The 20,883-nt window shown below is 36.2% G+C and overlaps 1 protein-coding gene across 1 annotated transcript in view; it reads right to left on the bottom strand.

Annotated features, from left to right (window-relative positions):
- Il1rapl2 (interleukin 1 receptor accessory protein like 2) overlaps window positions 1–20,883 on the bottom strand; it is a 690,466-nt gene that overhangs the window by 52,625 nt on the left and 616,958 nt on the right. Inside the window, exon 6 of the mRNA XM_052170310.1 lies at window positions 1,829–1,958. Coding sequence (XP_052026270.1) covers window positions 1,829–1,958 — 130 coding nt within the window. The remainder of the gene's footprint in view (window positions 1–1,828; window positions 1,959–20,883) is intronic.

Raw genomic sequence — 20,883 nt, 5'->3', positions numbered from 1 at the left:
CCATGTGTGTGCTTGCAGTTGATCCTGGGTCCTCTGCACAGTAATGAAAGAAACCCTAAGACACCACCAGCTCAACTCTTTAACTGCAAACATTTGTCTTTTTTATTTTGTTTTGTTTTTTTAAAACATGGTCTCTCTATATAGTCCTGGTGGTCCTGGAACTCATTCTGTAGACCAGGCTGGCGTCGAACTCAGAAATCCTCCTGCCTCTGCCTCCCAAGTGCTGGGATTAAAGGTGTGTGCCACCATGCCCCATGCCCAACACATACTTGCTTTCTTTTTCTTTTCTTTTCTTTTGTTTTCTTTTCTTTTCTTTTCTTTTCTCTTCTCTTCTTTTCTTTTCTTTTCTTTCTTTTCTGTTCTTTTCTTTCTTTCTTTCTTTCTTTCTTTCTTTCTTTCTTTCTTTCTTTCTTTCTTTCTTTCTTCTTTCTTTCTTTTTGTGTTTTTTTGAGACAGGGTCTCTCTATATAGTCCTGGCTGTCCTGGAACTCACTCTGTTGACCAGACTGGTCTCGAACTCAGAAATCCTCCTGCCTCTGCCTCCCAAGTGCTGGGATTAAAGGCATGAGCCACCAATGCCAAGCCAACATTTGTCTTTAAAACCAAAGATGAGCACAGTCCTTGCCCTGCATCAAAGAACATTCTCTTTGCAACTGACAAATATAATTACAGAATAGCAGAACCAATCAAAAGGTAAATCTACAAAATAACCTACACAACTAAGGTTTGGGGAACAGTGTAGGAGATGATGTAGAAAAATTAAGAGATATGGAAACAGAGTTTGTTGTGAGATTGTATCTCCTAGGAATTTCAGAAGCTGCACCCATAAAGTTTTACCAATATGACTGCCCAAACAGGAGATGACCAAGGACAATAACAATAGACATGATAAGTTGGATAGGGGAAATCCCAGGAGGTCCCAGTCCTAAGCAAAGTACTACGGGTGACAAAGGGTACTGAGAATGAGAGAAATTGTCTTCCCCAAGGATGAACACAGCATTTAGTTATCCAATACAAATGGTCAGCCCTGAAAACATACATACAAGTAACATTATACCAAATGAGCAGGTTATATTTATGTATTTAGGAATATATATGTAATAAGCATAGATATATAAAGAATTATTGAAAAATAGAGGCCATGGATTTAAAAGAGAGCAAGGAGAGGCTTAGGGAGGGGTTGGATATAGGAAAGGGAAGGAGAAGTGATATAATTATATTATAATCTCATGAATAAAAGATACAAGTATAAAAACACAAAACACATGAGTTGAACTGAAAGCTACACACCACAATGGTATAACAGTAAGAGGAAAGTAAGAAACATTGAAGGAGGTGCTATACACAAGGATCAGTCTCTTTCAGAAAATAAATAAACATTGGGAATCAACAGTCATTTTGGCAAAGTACCAGATTTCTACCACTACTACATCTTTACAGTTATGACATACAAAATTTGTTTGATCCCCAAGGAGTAAACAGAGATTTGCCCAGCAAACTGAAATGTCACCTGCAAAGTTTAAAGCTCTGCTAATTTACTGGCATGCAAACAGTGACCTAAGCTTGGAAACATGATGAAATCTGCTTTAACAGCTTTGAGGGGATCATTAGATTTTGATGGCATTTTCCAAGAACCTCAGAAAAGACTATTAGACACTTGCAAATAAGCATATTTTTTTGCAAATGTGCATTTAAAAGGAGGTATAGCCTCTTGGTCTCTCCAACATATCAGGTCTTAGAGAATGGAATGGTTGGTAGTTGCAATGAACATGATTTACTGATCAATTGCAAAGACAGAAAAGAAAAATCAACAAGTGGACTCCTATACCTTATTTCACCTTCTCTAATGTGACCTGCGAGTTCTTCAATAAACTTTTCGCCTTTCATCCAGTAGATCATTGGTCCAGATTCTCCACTGAATCCAAAGAAGGCTTTGCAAGGGATGTTCAGAGGCTTACCTGAGAAAGAGAAAAAATGATAAATGAGAAAATGTCTTCCTTTTGTTATTGAGAGACAAAGATGGCCAGTTAGCATACATAGGAAAACTCAGAGGCAACCTATTTTCCAACAATTCTTGCATGTGAGAAAAAAGTTATTATGGGGGCTTTTGGGAAATTATATAAAATTTCAAGCTAATATAAAAACTGAAAAAGTAAATAAATTATCACATTACAGCATTTTAATGATACTATACCTCTTCTAAGGACTGAAATGAAAAAAAAAAAAAAACAAAAATCATGCCTAATTATTTTTCCTTTTTTGAGATATTCCTTACATGGGCTTACTTTTAAAATTAAAATTAATTAAGAGCATAAATTAATTTTTTGATAAGTGTGAAAACACACCAAAATAGACTACTCGCTATTAAGATTGTATAGACTTTAGTTTGTTTCTTCCTATTATGATCTACTTTAAGAAAAGTGAGACAGAATGATTGTAAAATTTTGGTGTTGTCTTGAAAGGACTAAGGAATAACTCAATGATAGTTGGTCATCATTATTTCTGGTAACATTCATGAGACTTTTTCAGAAGTGAAGGACTGTGTTAGAACAGAACACCCTGGGAGGGCCTAGAGTGTGACTCTACATTTCTCCTTTTTTTTCTCCTCTCCACACCTCTGGTATATGGAAAGGCATGCACTTGTGTCTGGATGTGCATTTTTGGTTTTGTGCTCACTAGTGAAAGTCAGGGGTCAATGTCAGGTGGCTTCTTCTATCCCTTTCTAAAATTTTGAGACAGACTCTCCTCTGAAGTATGTCCTTTCAGATGGCAAGTGAGTCCCTGGAACCTGCTTCTCATTAACTGTCAACACCAGGATTAAAATTGGAATGCTGCCATGCCCATGTTTTTATATCGATGAAGGGAATGTGAACTCGGGTCCTCTCGCTTGTGTAGTAAGCAATTTACTTACCAAGCTATCTCCCCAGCCAGGTGATGGTTAATCTTGATTCTCAATTTAAGCAGACTAAGAAATATCTCAGGGATTAAGCGTGTGTTCCCAGTAACATTTCTAAGGAAAACTAGATTATAAGGGCTCTGAAACAATCACTTGAACCCTATATGGATTAGTATTATGATTGCAACTTTAGAGTTTGTTGAAAGGTGTGTGGTGAAGCCTATTGGAATAAGGTTCCTGGTGATAGGCCTTTGAGCTCTAGGATACCCTTTCTCCTTTGTGGACCCCCTTCTATTTATATTCAAGAAACAAAAGAAGGATTTTTTCATTGGAGAACTCTCATCACTGTTTCTGCCCAAGTGCATGATGTGAAGGTACCAGGAACTAAACTTTATGAATGCATAAGCCTAAATAAATTTTTTCTCAGTTAAATTGTTTTGTCCTTTACTTGACCTGACACAAGAGTCACTGATGGAAAATAGTCACTACTAGAAATTTAATGCTCACTCTCCTTGACTTTAGACACTCTTCTTCCCCTGGTTTTAGATACTAGGACACCTGCTCTTGGAATTAGCCACTAACACACTCAAGAGCTCTTGCATCTTCAAGTTCTGTACCAAGAGCTATACTGCAAGCTTCCGTACTTCTAATTTTTAAGACTTGCTACTGTCTCCTTTTTTTTTATCTTGCAAAAGCTTGCTGTGGTCTATCTCAATTTCTGTAATCAAAAGCATTAACCCTCTTAATAAATTATTGGTCTTCATGCTGATTCTGCCTCTCTGGAGAATCTTAATTTATAAATTAATATTCAAAATTTGAATTACAAATATAAAGGAGGCACTCAAGAATCAATGGGAGTGGCCTTAGCTGTGACTCACTAAGTTGGGGATATAGAAACTGAAGAGACCACCTCCTGCAGTCAGATAGAAACCACAGTGGAATGATATGAACACCAACCTATCCACAAAAACTTTGACCCAAAATGTATCCAGTATATAAGAAATACAGGCACAGGGGATGGAGCAGAGACTGAGGGAATGGCCAGCCAATAACTGACCCAACTTGAGACCCATCCCATGGGCAAGAACTAGTCCCTAACCTTATCAGTGATTATAGACAGGATCAAGTCGTCCTCTGACAGGATTCATTCAGCAGTTAACTCAAACATATATAGACACCACAACCAAACAGTGGATGGAGTTTTTATGGACTTTTATAGAAAAGAGGAAGAAAGATTATGAATCCCAAAGGGGATAGGAACTCCACAACTAACCTGGATCTTTGAGTCTCTCAGAGTTGGAAACACCAACTAAAGAATAAACAGGGGCTTCCCCTATGCCTTTCTGCTCATATGTAGCAGATGTGCAGCTTGGTCTTCATGTGGGTTCTGAATAACTGGAGTAGGTGCTGTCCTCAGAGCTTTTTCCTGTCTATGGGATATGTTCTAGCTGGGTTGCCTCATCTGGCCTCAGTGGGACAAGAAGTGCATAACCTCATAGAGACTTGAAGTGCCAGGTTCAAGGAAGGGAGGATACCCAGAGGGAGGGCCTATCTACTCAAAGGAAAAGGGAAGAGGGGGGTGAAGGAAGTATTATAGGATGGAGTGACTGGGGGATAGTGATCAGGATGTAAAGTGAATAAGTAAAAAAAAAAATAAATTAGATAAAAAAACCCAAAATAAATATAAGCATAAACCATATCTACAGGCAAAACTCAGTCTTGCCATATATATTTGTTATTCCTTATATTGTTTACTGTGCTTAAATAATTCTAGGCAAAGTTTTAGTACCTTGTTATAGATATTTTAGTTATAAATTTCTCATCATATAAACAGGCATTTATATCTTTCCTATAATTAATTTTATGTGTTTTCTTCTTGCAAAGTAAACAGGTATGGGAAGAATGATATAGGCAATACAATACTGACATTTGACACATGAATCATAATTATATCATAAAATAAAATTTTCTCCCTCGAGTTCATTTTGCGATTGATTAGAGAATTAGACAAAACCACTTCAGGATATTTTCCTTGTAGAGCTTCCATCCTTAATCTGTTCCATATAAAGTTAACATTCTCCCTAAATTTTATCCACTGTTTTCAGGTTCTATCAACTACTTCTGAATCCTACTATCTTTTGTCACCACAGCTAGAAAATAGCTTTCTTTGAAGATCACATTCAGAAATGAGCAACCAAGTATGAGCTAGAGCCCATATGAAGGCATAGTGGAGTACAGGACAGACACTCAGAGATAGGTTGCATTTAGACACCGAAAAAGATATATCGGCAAGTATTATTTTATTAACATATTGACATATCCCATCTCAAATTTCAAGTCCTGGATCTTTGGATTCTTCTGCAGTTGTCCAGACTGCTAATGTCAATAATCTGCACAATATGATTGACACATGTTCCTCTGAAGTTGTGTAAAAGTGCCTTATAGAAAGTACACTGGATCAAAATTCAAGACATTTAATCTTATGCTTAGATCAGTCATGAACATTGCCTGTGAACTGATAACCTAACTTTAGATTAAATTATTTCTCATGTGTGCAGTGAGATCAGAAGATAGTAATAATTTTGAGGATTTCAAAGAAGACAAATTCATATGAAAGTACTGTGTGAACTCAGATACATCATCAATCACAATTGAGCTCAGTGTTTTCTGCTTTCTGAGACTTGATCATCCATGAAGAAATTAAATTTCAGGAGGAGTCTGAAATGGTCTTGAGACAGAGATATTTTCATTTTGATCATGTCAATCTTGTGCTTTTATTCTTGAGCATCTGTAGGACAATATATTTTCAACATGTTCTTGTAAATTTTTCTTCTATTTACAGTATATATGATTCACCTGAAAAGATTTTACGCTTTCTAAACCCGAACAGGTTTTCATTTTCCTATACTTTTCTGCTTTTCATTCCCATGAGATCAAAGGTACCTAAGGAACAATAAACCAGATCACAGAAAAATTAATCGATTGTAATAAGCTTTATTCTAAGAGATTCTAATCACTGAAACTTCCAGTATACAAATATATATATATATATATATATATATATATATATATATATATATATATATATATATATGGGATATGATGAAAAACATATATTAAAATGTCTTTCTAAAAAATGTGTAGGTTCCTATTACTGGCAAGATTTTAATGAAGAAAATTATTGTAATGTATAAAAAGGGGGCTTCTTGAAGTGGTCCAGCAAAAATTACAGTGTCTGCCCTTTCCCTTGACACTGCATCCAAAGTACTGGCAATTTATCTTGTAATTCTTCTCTTCCCATCAGAAAGATCCTTGTTAAATAAACACAAGTGATAGATATTTCAGAAGTTTATTTTGTACAGTGCTTGGTAAATATCCTTAATCCTATGTTGATGGCCTAAAAGAGTAAAACTGTTCAGCCATCATCTGCCACATTCGAAGGAGAGTTCCCTAGGGATCTTTTATCAAATAGTTATGTTTAGTATGTGCTAAAGAGGAGATACTTCTCTTCTAAGAGGCATGGGAAGGCTCTCTGGATTGATGGGAAATTAATTTTAAATGGAATTTCTCTAGGTATCTGTGACATCCGCCCTATGCACCGAATCATAGCTAGGAGTAGCATCTGTCAGCTACTGTATTGTTTTGTCTCCAGAGAGTTTTAAAGTCATCCTGTAACTCTGTGTCCAATTAGTAGAAATAGTCAATTCACATTTGCATCTGATCTTTCAGAAGTCTACCATATCAAAAAGAACTTTGTCCGTACTAAGTTAAGTGGGTTTTTCTTGTTGCAGTTAGGTTTTGTTTTTTGAAAGTGGAGTACATCAACTGGCTTGATCCTCCTTTGCCTTATAGTTGCTTTAATTTTGTTTCTCAAAGAGCTCTCTGAAAATCAACATTTGAAAGGTTGCCTTGAGACTTTGAAAACCTAGAAATCATAACCAGCTTTATTATCTTTGCAACTATTACTTTACTATACATCTTAAAACAGATGTACTCAAGATAATGATGGACCCAGGAGAAATGTGTCTAAAGTGGTAGCACAAATGTTTATATCCCACTGAATTGTCCTTAGAGTTAGAGCCCAAGTCTAAGATTCACTTTTCTTCCCCTCTCCTTTTCCCTTTCCTTCACCCCTATCATCCCCTTATTTCTCCCTCCCCTGCCTTCCAATACCCCTCTTCTGGAGACAGAACCATTGCAATTGTTCTGCTTGATTCTAAGCCCATGAAGCTTGGGGATTTCAAATGTCTTTGTCACATAAGGAAATTAAAATACAATGAAGTTTGTGATGACTGTAGTAGCTGCAGGGTTACTGTGCCTGTGGGGTATGGGGGCGGTATTTGTAAGTAGGTAGAAAGGAAAGAAGAGCAGTTGGAGAATGATGGAATCAGCATAATTATTATTACACACTGTTCAGAAAAACAAAGATACACATTGGCAGTTTGCTGATAAACATTTAACAACTGGTATGTTAGAAATAAATATGCATGTAACACACACATTTATTATACACTTTACTGATAATAAAAGATGGAAACAATTGACACAAAATGATAAGAATAAATGTAATATTTTTGTTGTGAGTCTTGTATAGTCAGTAGATTCTCACAGAACACTTTTATTTCTTTGGAGCATTGTTATTTATAGAATCTCTTTCTGAAATAAAAAACTAATGAAGAACAAATATGAGTCTTGATTTATGTCTTCAATGACATTAATGAGAAAGTTGAAAGTAAGACAATAAATGAATTTTAGAGCACCACAGAGTTTTCAGTTGTGTGACTGACATGCTTCGATGACGTGGATAAGAGATTTTATTTTGCATTTCAAATCCATTTAATTATTCCTTGAAGAGCTTTTAAAGATACTAAGATTGACTTAGCTTATATGAGAAAGCAGTAAGCAGGGGTGAAAATAGAAAAGGAATTCTATTTTCCATACATCTGAATATCTTGCTCTACTAGGAACTTTCTAAGAATTTCTCAAGTGCAACAACTTGATGTTACTATAGATGTCCCTAACCTCTGGACAATTATTTTATGTAGGCCACAGGCAACCATCATTGACCTTTCCTGGACACATTTTTCTACATTCTTTGTTTTAACTTTAAACACTGTTTAAACTCTTTTTAATGTCTCTCAGATTCTTCTATTATCCCTACTTCATGTACTGAGTCTTTTCTCATCTATGTGAATGAAGCGTACTCATGGCAGCTAGCATTTTTTTTTTGTAAGGTTTCTAATTTCATAGCTGTATATTTGTCTGTGTTTGGGATTATTTTTGATAAGCACCTTGAGTACTGAGAACTCTAATGGAATCCACTCAGAGCACTTCCAAGCTTGCCTTTTTTTAATATTGCTACTTGGCAAGTGTTTCTTGCAGTTTTTTTTTTCTCAGAGTTGTTCACATATGAGCTCTATGAATCTTAATTTCATCCGCATGCTAGCTATAAGCTTTCCAGACCCAATATCTCTTGAATGTATCAGTTAGCTCACAGTTATGGCTCTATATTCAGTGTGAATTTCCTGAAACAATGAGGAGATTTTTCTAGTACCATCTGTAGTTTATGGATTTTCAGGCATTGCAGGATATCTGAGCATCTAGTTCCACACTTTTAAAAAGTGTCATGTGCCTTGAAATCTCTCAGACACTGAGCCACCAACCAGGCAGCATACACTAACTGTTATGAGGCCCCTGACACATATCCAGCAGAGGACTTCCTGGTCTAGTCTCAGTGAAAAAGATGTATCTCCAGAGACTTGAGGTCCCAGGGAGTAAGGAGGGTGGCAGGGTGGGGTGGGGGGCATCCTCTTGGAGATGAGGGAGGAGGAGATCAGGAACTGTTGGAGGGCAGACTGGGAGGGGGATAATGACTGGACTGTAAAAAATGAATAAATATAATATATACATATATATCGTGCAGAACCCTGAGACTCTTCAGGCCCACATCTGGGTGTGATGTGTACTGGAGCTATTCTCCTTCTCTGGTTTTGAGTTAGCTTTTCTTTCCCAAAACTTCACTCTTGCTTTGAAACTTGAAGTACACATAAACTTGTTTTAAAGAAGAATTTTTCAGTGGCTACAATAGGATCTTTGCCTTTACCGTACTAATTAAGCCTGCTATATTGTGTTTGTGTCTAACTAGATACCATAGGAATGTGTAAATTGTGTAACATCAGCCAGAATGACATTAATTTTATTTATTTCACTCTCAGGAAGTTGTTAAACAAACTCCTCTTCTTACTGCTACCATAAACAGAGATCATCCTTTCTTCTCTGGGATCACACTTAGATTTGCTTTTACGAGATAAGATGAAAAGGGGAGAGGGTAGTCATGATGTCAACATAAAAGCTTGTCAATTTCCCACTGGGCTTTATGCATGCAAGTCTGTCCATTTCAAGAGGTTTATTCACTTCCCACGAAGGGAATTCCCAGTCAGAGCACACATCTCTTATGTGCACTGGGGAGAGTGTCCTGAACTACAGGGTGCAGTCTAATCAGTTAGTGGCAGTACACACAGAGCACGGAGGGATAATACCTTAGGCTGTAAGGCATATTTAAGAATTTTGTTAGTAAAAATGTCACTTTCTTTATGTAATCAAGTCTGTTTTTTTTTCATGGGGAGATTAAGGGCAGACTCACAATTTGTAAATGGGGAATGTCTCAATTAAAGTATCTTACAGTTCATGCCATCTTTCCATGATAATTAAGAAGGCAAATACTGGCTGCAGATATAACTCAGTTTGAAAATCCCTGCTTATCATGTGCAAGAGCCTGGATTCTGGTCCCAGAACAGCAAAACAGTTAAACGAATAGTAAATTGAATTTAAAAAAGAAAACAAATCCAAGGATATTGTAAGCATTTAGGAGGGTTTCCCTGCTGAAATGAAGGGAATCACAATGACCTATTTTGATAACAAAATTATGTTACTTTCCCCACCTCTGAGCATGTATGCTTATGAATATGCATGTGAGTACATGCTCCTGTGTCTCTGTATCCACCCTTTGTGTGTGTGCGTGTGTGTGTACGCGCGTGTGCATGCACTGCCATATTTTATTATTTTCCTTATGTTGACCTTTTATTCCTTTTTTAGCTTTTCCTACCAATCATCCCACAGGTTAAGTACCTACTTAGAACCAAAAATATAATGGTGAAAATGTCTGTGTCTTTGCTTACTCCAAAATTCCAGTCTCAAATCAACTGAATGGGCTATTAAGGTTTAGAAACAAGGCCAGAAAGAAATTGACTGGCTTTACCGAGGTCAAAGTTTAAACCAGAAGAAAGAATCCATCATTTATAATTCATTTGTTTTAATACGTAGCAGTGTTTAATGGATTACAAAGTTGCCTTCCAATTAGTATGCATCTAGAAAAGAAAGAAGCTTCCAACTACCACAGCGATCTTATGCAGCCTGTTTCTAAAGCCCTTACTTTCTCTAAGAGAGATCCTTTACTCAAAATTTTCTAAAATTAAATTAGAAGCTGAAACCATCGAGTTACATTTTGGATTATATTTGATAGTGAGCATAACATGGTGTTCACTGCCCAGGGAATAGCAACATTTTATGATGAAGGAAAGTAAATACAAACATTAACTGACCTGAGCATGAAGAAGACATAGAAAAAAATATGTCGATACTTTATATAAGAACAATATAAGAAAGGGAGCTAGAAAGAGATGGGAGGGGTGGGATACAGAGTACAGAGCACAAAGGGAGTACCTTAAATTCTCTCTCTCTCTCTCTCTCTCTCTCTCTCTCTCTCTCTCTCTGTGTGTGTGTGTGTGTGTGTGTGTGTGTGTGTTTGTGTGTGTGTGTGTGTTTTCAAGATCTCATTGTTGAGGATGGCAAAGAACAATGGAACACTACAGCGAAGTAGCACAGCATAGTTTCAACTAAAGATGAAAAAGAACAGTTTTCACACTTAAGCATGATGGGTTGGCTTTGGTTTACAACTGGTTCAGTGTGACAAGTGATGTGATGCTTGGTAGAGGATGAGATGTTTAGAGTTAACAGGAATTGTTTTGATGAATTGCCATATAGTCTCGATCTCAATATAAGTTCCTATTTTATTATTTTTTCCCTAGGGTAAACGATAAGAACCTCTACTTTTAACTACCCATCATGCCTGTAACCTTGCTTAATTGTTTTTTAACCTTTCATTCAGTCAGGGTAAAGACCTCAGTAAATAGTACTCTCCACCATATCTGCTGTCTGAAGACTCTAGGCAGAGGCTAGACGGGACATCATGGGAAAGGCAGTGGTGCCGAACAATAAATTTGTGACTTAAGCCTTCCTACCATGTTACTGTTTTGTTTTGCTTTGTTTCATAAATTCTCTCTCCCAATAAGCTTCTATTTTTTTCTTTTAAAAAGTGATAGGTCAATTAAGAAATTCTAAGAATTCCTCTCAACAGTCTTCCCAATTTAACATTTTGAGTAAGTGTTTTAGAACAATACATCTTAGACTTTCACAGGGTGGGTGAGCTATTTCACTTCTAGTTCTACCCCTCTTTTAAAAAAGCACTTGCTGATTATTTGACAGAAGAATAGAGATGCGAGTCTCTGTGCCTAGGATAGGTCTTAGCTTTGGCTTCATGATCCCATGGCCCATGGTGGTTTGTTTTGCAAGCCTGCTGTCTCTGGACTCTCAGTTCCTCTATAGTTTCTAATCTCTGCCTGTTTATTTCAGAGTGGGCTTCCTGCCTATGAGACCTACTTTGCCTTGAACCCTTGTTCTTTTCTAGCCTCTGGCTCTTTGCTGCTTATATTGGCTCTGATGATCTTGGCTTATGGCCTGCTTTCCTTGACCCAGTACTCTCCATATCTCAGCTCGACAAAAGGATTTTGAAAAGCTCTCTAGGGGGAAAGACAAAGTCCTTGGATATTAACTTACTGTGTCAGTAAGTCCAACTCATTCTCAGTAAAATGAGATGTCATGAGAGTTGAATTAGGCAAAGCCCTTCCCTCTCTGTGTGTGTGTGTATTCAAGAGGATGTATAGTTGCAAAAGAATTCATTTGGATCAAATTAATAGTTCAAAATTAAATGTCCATTATTTCCTCTATTGTGCTAAGTAGAAGGAAAGAACAAACCACTTCACTTGTTTTGAAATAAAATGATTTCACTTCCTAAAATTTCTTGTATTGACCTAGAAATCTAGTTTTCTATCAGAGTCAGCATATATAGAATAGCAATAAACACATAAACACAGAACACTAGATAAACATTGCTTTTCCTGAAAGAAGTTCCTTTTGTCATTTGAAAACATTTGATTGGAAACAGAAGTCTTTTTTTACCCTCTGCATCATCAAAAGTAGTCTTGAATCCCATACTGATAAGATCACAATTTCTGGTCCTACAAACAACTTGCTAGTCAAATCCTGCTATACAAGTTTGCAGAAGAAATGCATCACTAAAGCTGCTGCATGTCTCAGTGTGTATCTGAAGATTGATCCAGGGATTACATGGTGGCTGAAGAAAACACTGATGTGTTTTTTCTGAACATGATGGTATGATCTAAACTGTAGCTACGGAAACCTTCAGAAAATCTTCAAAAATAAAAAAACAAAAATAAAATGTGCCAAGGTTTCAACATAGGTACCATTCACTTTGATGAATCCCACGTGCTCTCTGCAGACTATCTTTGAGAAACTGATGCTTAAAATAATCCCACAAAGATCCTTTTATCCTTTAGAAAATAGAAATATTGAAGTTCAATGTCCAGTTGAGAAAAATGAAATATAGAGCTATCCACAGATTGCTGATTATATTATGGTGACTTTATTGATTTTGCAAAGTTCTGGAATGGCTCTTTTGGACTTTGAATTTCCCCTCACTGCAAATACCTGTAGTCTTACTATTCAGTATGCTGTTATTTGTAGCTTACTTGATTGGCATTGCTTTACCTCTTACCAATGTCAGCTTCAGTCTACAGATGCCAAGATCTAGTTCAGGTTTCATATCTAACATAAAATGAGCTTCTATCTCTCCTAGTGTACACTCACCTCTTTATTTCCCCTATATCATATTTTCACATGACCACAGAAAGTTGATAGTTTAGAGGTGCTCTGCTTCATAGGACTTTTACAACAAACAGGGCCCTTAGTAGGTTTTGTACATTTTAATTCTCACAGAAAGGTATTATCGTCAGTTTACAAATGAGCACACAGATGTAGAAAAAGGTTAAACAGTTTGTTCAAGATAATAAATATCATGCATAGCTGATATTTAGAATAAGATTTTAGAGCCAAAGAGTCGAACCACTCTTCTACCTTTTAAATACATGTTATGCTCTTTAATGATCTTATATTTCATATTAATCTCTCTCTGCCCCCCCTCTCTTGTGTGTGTGAGCATGTGTGCCTGTGCATATGCTTGCATAAGTGCACATGTGTGTAATAAGGGAACATATATGCGCACAAGGGCAACCATATGTGTATATGGCATGTATATGGACATCAGAGGACAGGACACATTTCAGAAGTCAGTTCTCATACTTATTTCTTTACAGAAACTAGGAAGATATGAGTGCATTCCAATAGTGCTTGCTTGATTTTCATTAGCTTGATTTTCTTCACTCTGTAGTATATTTTAATTGAGTTTAGTTTTGCTGAACTGAATTTATTTTGTGCGGTACAACAAATCCATTAGGCCAGGGAAGAATAGTTAAGTCAGTGCCTATCAATTCATGCTATTTCCTTCTTTCTTTCATATTTTTTAAAAAAAGGTATTTACTTATTCATTCTTAAATGGTAGTCATATTCTATGACACACGGAGGTAATATTCTCTAATCCCAAGTGCTCTCTACACTCTTTTCCATCCACGCCTGCTCACCCCTCCTTGCCACCCTTCTTCCTTGCTCTTTCATGAGCTTTTGCTTTTACCTTGTGACTTACTTGGTTTAACCGAGATTGTCCCTTTGAATTTGGGATTGGAGTTAGGTACTGAAAGCTTCATGCTGCAATCATTCGTGATGAAATCACTGAAGATAACGCTCCCCTTTCCACAAAATGGAAAGCAGTCAGTAGCTCCCCGGGGAAGAGGAGGGCTCCATGAGGATGTTTCTTTACCTATGACTGAATGCTCAGAGGCATCTTGGTCTTGTGCAGGCCCTGTGTGGGCTATTGTAGCTGCTGGAAGTTCATTGTGACAAGGGAAACGTCATGTCCAGAAGAGAGCATTTCATGACCCTTTCCCAATTTACCATTTTGATGAGGAAAAAGGGAGAGGAAGGGGAAAAATAAGCATAGACATTATCTAGGCTGTCTTTGAATAAGTTCCCTCATAGGAGGGTCTATCCTGAAGTAGGAGTTAGGGGAGGATGTCACTGTTTATGTGCCTGTGCAACCTGTGCCAACCAAGCATATTCCTATGTTTAGGCAATGGCAAGTGGAGAGCGCTCTTTCTTTCGTTTTGCATGTGCTTTAGAGTTTGCCTCGAATTGTTCCATGTACATAGAATCTTTCCTTTCCTGTAGCCACTAAGACAGAGTCAGAATGGGAGATTGAAAAGATACGCTCTATTCATGGAACAAGTTCAACTACTGATTTCTCTTCTTTAGTGACAGAAGGCTATGTAAACTGCAGCAAAGGGAGTTTTGAAGTTAGTTCTTAGTTATCTCACCAGATACAAGAAGATCCTTTCTCTTCATGACTCTTCTAGAGAGTGTTATGATGGAAAGAAATACTCATCATTCTTCATAGGACAAGAAGCTCAGTTTTATTTGACTATTTATATATTCTGTAATGAAAACCATTGTCTAATTTCATAAAATAATGTCCAGTTATTTGAAGACATGAGAGGAAGAGTCAAAGGTGTAATTTTACACGCTTCCATAAAATTGTTATTTTTCCCTTGAAAATTAATGTACATTTTTAAGTACATTAAAACTATCTCAAGGAATAGTACATCTGTTAAGGTGTTAAGGGTGTTTAACGCAGTGGAGCTGGCTAAAATTCTTCATTACGAATCTATCCACTCAGGCCTCAAAGTAGCTGTTCAATAATCTTGCTCTTCTTGCATCCCAAGTTCTCCCCCAAATCCATGGGGAGTACATCTGTCTCTAACTTCTGGATCCAGTCCTATAATCTATATTTTCACTGTGCTATTTTTTTTCAGTGTCAATATAAACAAAATTTTACTATAAAGCAATGGTTGTATATATTTTTCTTATATGTCAACTTATTAATTATAGCACTACTTGCTTTTAAGCATTTTGTGAGAAGGTTTCTAGCTTGAATTTTTATAGGGCTATTGTGTTTTCTTCCCCACAAACATGCAACTTCATTTTAAAAAAAACTAGGCTCTTTCCTAGTTGTTCATCAGCTCTGGTTTATGTATATATATATATATATATATATATATATATATATATATATATATACCTCTAAGAATTTTGGTGTTACAAAGAGCTCTTTATCAAAAGTAGCTTTATTGCATTTAGCTTTATTTTCATATATGTGGGTAAAAACTTCAGAAATTTTTACACGTGTCCTTTGGACAGGACTGTACTTTGCACTGTGCCCTATGCCCGACAGTGAGAATATTCTACAAGTAGACTATCTGGTTGACCTAGTTTGGGAAAAATAGTTCTCAGAGCTGATTGTCCCTGTCACACCCTCCTCTCCGTTTGAGAGGAGACAAGAGCAAACTCAACATTCTTCCATCCTGACCCATTCTCCTCACTGACTTTCATTGACTGTCGGTAGTCAAAATCCTGATTAAAAGCAAGCTTTCCCCCAAACAGTTCTCAAGTTAAAACACACTCAAAATGAGTTTCCTTAAATACTCCACTCAGAAAATGAAGTCTTTTCTTTCCTCATGTATTTGGGCTGGAACCTGGTCAAGGTGTGCATGGATTGGCTCTCTGCCTTGTGTTTGTGGGTACCTAATAGAAAGGTATTCAAAATGCCATTACAGAGTGGGCTCAGAAAGCAGCTGTACATGAAGAAATGGCCAAATCTTTCAAGAGAAATATTTCAGTTAAAAATGCCAAATAACCTCTGTAATTAGGAATCCAGATAGTGATGTAAAAGTCCTAGTGGGACCATGGTGATGGGAGAGGAGATATTCTAAAGACACTTGTGGCTATACAGTGTTGATAAAAACAGATCCCAAAGCATTACTATTTTCCACAGGAATCTCACTATGAAGGAAGGGAAAGGTCTTGGTTCCAGAGAGAAAAGGAACTTGTCTCCCAGGAAGAGGATAATGTGTATATCTAGGCTTTCGTTAAATTCTAACACTGATACAGGAAAGACAGAGGAAAAAATTGGGGGTCTTTTTCTATGTGGTTTGTGTATAAATTAACTTTCCTTCAGTAATTTGTTTCCCAATTATGTTAAGGTATAAAAAGTTTATAAATAGCAGTGTCCTGGTCATACCAGTTTTGGTTGTTTGTTTTTGTTTTGTTTTGCTTTTATTTTCTTTGATTTTTGTATTAACTATCAGAACTACACAACCATGACCCACACATTTCATTTTCAGACATGGAATTCCCTAAGGCTAACGACCTTGGTTTTCTCTGAAATCTTTTTGGGGTGGTAAGCATGGTGCTCAGTACTTACAAGGTTTCCTTAGTGGTGGTCTAAATCACCATAGTGTGAATAGATGAAGGCATGTTTGTTTTAAATAAATCTTATTTACTCAGGCTTTTTCTTGTTAGCATACAAAATAATGGGTTTTATAATTATACTTTCTTGTATATTTCCACATTAATTAATTAATTAATTAACTAATTAATTAGAGACAGATTTTCCCTGTGTAGCCGTGGTTGTCCTGGAACTCATTCTGTAGATAAGGCTGGCTTCAAACTCAGGAATTAGCCTGTCTTTGCCTTGTAGTACTGGGAATAAACAATGTGTGCCAACACAGTTTCATACTCATGCTTTTAATGGAGATGGTGCTTAGGCACCTAGGTTCATTTTTCTTATTACCACTTTGCTAGGATCTGAAAGAAAAGAGTAGTCGTCTTTTCTCCACTGAAATGTACTCTTCTTACTTCCTTAGCCCTAATATTTACCCCATTTCCCTTTCTTACCTACAAAGGACTAGTCTTAGGCCTCCTTAACTCTGTGAAGAATTTCCGTCCTGTATTTTTATAAAGAGAGGAGTTAGGTTCCAAGCAAAATACTCCACTGTACTTAACAGCTTCTTTTTCTCAAGAAGTATTTTCTTAGAACATCTTGCTTCGTCTTTCTGTAGTTTGTATTTTACATTTCTTCCATTGATCCACATTGTTTCTCTATACAAGACTACATGCACCATTCCAGATGTTGTCTTCTACATTTCACAATTCCCTGATAAAGTTACCCAAAGATATCTCACAGAAAGGGAATGTGTTCAAGCTGAAACCCGTGAATTATATGTCTGGGATATGATTGGACCTTGTCTTCAGAGTTTTTTTTTTTTTTTTTTTTTTTTTTTTTTTGTCCTCAAAGATTGCTAAATAAAGCAAACTGATGGGGCCATTAATTCCATATTTATCTGTTTACTAATTAAGGAAAGGAAAACAGTATAGTCTAATTCCTAAACAATTGCCAATTATGTTGCTTCTCTCTACCTTATATGTTTACAGAAACACACATCTGTGTGTCTTTCACTTGTTTGCCCACTGTTTATCTTTAATTTTTATTGTCTGAGAATTTCACACATGAATATTATGTATTTTGATCAAATCTGCTCCTTGTCCCCTCTCCTGCAATCCATCCCTTATCCCCTCAGCCCACTTCCCTCCTAATGTCTTTATATCCTTATCTTCTGACTATCAAAGTAGCTCCTTATCTACTTGTCTACCTAACTTCATTTTTAATGTCTGTTTATTTTACTTTTGGATGGCATGGTGCATTCTCCCTGAATTAATTATAGCTGTCTCAGGTCCATTCTCTGTACACTGTGTACGTGTGCAATGGAGTGTGCACGTCCCTCAGCAACTGTCTCAAGTATGACCTATTGATCAAAGTGGTGACCTGCTGATGATCTGAAGATAGGGTAAGAGAGAATGTCATGAGAAACAGGTCAGCAGGAAAAAAATTCCCACAGAACGCATACTTATTTGTATGACATATAATAAAACCCTAACACTAAAAAATAAGAATGAAGATTACCACAGTAAGAAAAAGTGATACAGAAATAATTTTAAGGTCAATTTTAATATTTAAACACTCTAAAATATTGATTTTAATTTCTTTAGAACCAAAATATGCACTGAATTAATCACCAAAGTTTCCCATCTACTTGTTGAAAATCTACTGGGAAAACAAGCCAGCCTATATGTAAAGCAATTAAATACTACAAATTTTTAAATTTTATTGGTGTGACTTCATTCTACTTAGTAATACACTTTGAAATGGCATTTTGACTCAAGGACATAGAATAGGTTTACTAGTTTTACCTCTTACACTTCCATCCTCTCCTTACTTCTTCGTCCTTCCTTCCTCCTGTCATTTGTACTCTTTGTTCCCTCAATCAGGTTCTCTTCTGCATTCATGTTGTGTATGTATGTATAAATGCCCCTATGAATCTATAGAAAATCTATGATCCACAAAAGAGAATAAACATACAATATTTTCCTTTCTGAGTCTGAACATTTCACTTAACATGATAATATCTCTTTATCTACCCCGTGCCATGGCATGCTTTCATATATGGTTGAATAAAATGCCCTTGTCCGTGTATGTGTATGCATGCCATTTTTCCTTTTTAATTTCTCTTTGTGATGGATGCCAAATTGATTTCACAACTATGCTACTGTGAACTGTATAATGATGCACATAGGTATGGACTTATCTCCGTAATATGCTAATAAGAGTTCTTTGAGTGTGTAGTCAAGAGTAGTGACTACTACAGTAGTTCTATTTTCAGTCTTTTGAGGAAACTGCAAATCTCCACATTTGACAAACTAATTATATTCTCAGCAGCTTTTGAGTTGATAGAAAAAAGTTTGATTATAATTTTTGTCAAATACTCGAACAATCTAGTAATATTTTTAATAATAGCATAAATAAATAAAAGTCCTTGGCAGAATCCACAACTAATACTGCAGTTAATATATGTTAACCTATGCAAAGCCTAATAGTATCTTTTAATGAAATATGCTTTCAGTACCTCTCCTATGTATCATCTATTACATGCATTTGAAAGAGATACAGTTACATGCCTCTAAAGTACATTACATGGTCTAGCAAGATGACCCAAGGAATGAATGTGATTGCTAAGTTTTATTACCTGAGTTTGGTCACTGGGATCCACATAGTGGAAAAAGTGAAGTGGCTCCTTTAAATTGTCCTTTAACTTTAACACACTTGAGCGATTGCATATGAGGTCACACAAATAAATAATTTTTATTTATTTAGTTAGTTATTTGTAATCTAAAAATAAGATAGATTACATAATTTATATTTTAACTATTTATGACTTGCCTCTATGTTGAACTTAAACTGAGGTGGTGAAACCAGACAATTTATAGTTAAACAAAGTAATATATATTTGATTCTCATTAGTATTACTTTCAGAATGGAGCATAATGGATGTGGTTGAAGTCAGTGATGGTATTTTCCTAGATGTCTACAATGGAGATAGAATGAGACTTTGAGATCATCATATTTCACCTTCTAACCCTGGACCAAAAAGTGGGAAGGGGAGTATAGCATTTAAAGTGACTCTACTAATAAACAGTTGGCAAAGCTTACAGTACACTTCAAGCACCTTATCTCTAATGTTAATGTTCTTTCCCATATAGGAGCCACTTCTGGACCAGACCCAAAAGCCACTGCTATATCGTTCTGATAGGTTTTATATTTTTCTTTCTTTTTAGTAATTCCCTTCTTTCAATTTATTCTCCATGTTTTGACTAGCTTTGTCTTCTGTAAGCCTGGAGATATTCGTGGTACTTAGCTACTTGAAAATATGGATAGTTTCCAGAAATCTAATTATTTAAGGGTTATTTTTTTTGGTAGTGGTGGGGGCTGGGCAGGGTTTTTATCATAGTGAAAACATTTGGTAATACATGGAAACATTTTTTGTTCTGTTTTCACAATTGAAAGAATACATTATTGATATCTGTTGGGTGTGCTACTAAATACCTTATAGTGCAAAGAAAAGTTTTACTCATCCTCCAATGTCAGTAGTGTTGTTTGGGAACTTGTATTTTTTGTTCTCAACTTCTTTTCAGTACATTATTTCCTAAGACTTTCCCACACTTAGGAAAATTGGACTGCTTCCACATTTTCCCATTCCCCTGATTTGTCTAAAGTCAGGATGGTTTTCCTCATCTTTCCACAATCTTCCTCTGTGTTAAAAACTGGACTGTATGTGATATCCATAAAAATCTTTTTTGATCCGTAACAACCAGACCATCATTTTTCCCCTAGAAATTTGCAAGTTAGCAGTTTTTGAGAAGTTTATATATTGTTTTGGCAAAGTTTGACTGTTGGATTCAGAAACAGTTGTGTGAAAATATACAGTATGACTGGAATCCAGCATGTTATAAGTGAACCATTTTTAAATGTGCTTTACTTTGGACATTCCACTGCGTCTCACAGAGTCTCATATGTTTCCTCATTCAGAAGGGACTAAAAATGTCTACTCCCTACAACTAGTCAGTGGGAAAAAAGTAAAGTGATCTGAATGAAAGTGTTTTGAACATCTTTAAAGGCTATGCTGATGTGAAAGGTCATTATTTTTACTGCAAGAGGAGCTAGCCCTTGAAAGGCAGGTAAAAATTCCATTTAACTTCATGTGCGGAATAAATGATGCCACTGACCATACTGCAAAATTTCTGGCTGACCTTGTGTTATATGAGGGCAGAACATATACTTCAGTCTAAATTTTATCCTTGAAGAATACAGTGTGTTCTTTACACGTTGCATCTACCCTACATGGTGGGAAGGATAATATCCCCTTTCTGTGGAAAAGAAAGAGAACAGATGAATGCACCAGACAATTATTCACAAGATGGGAGCATTGTAAGCATTGTTTTCAATAGTC

The sequence above is a fragment of the Apodemus sylvaticus genome, chromosome X (genome assembly GCF_947179515.1).
Source record: "Apodemus sylvaticus chromosome X, mApoSyl1.1, whole genome shotgun sequence".
NCBI classification, from domain to species: Eukaryota; Metazoa; Chordata; class Mammalia; order Rodentia; family Muridae; genus Apodemus; species Apodemus sylvaticus.
Note: the sequence above shows the minus strand (reverse complement) of the source record. Positions and strands in the feature narration are given on the sequence as shown.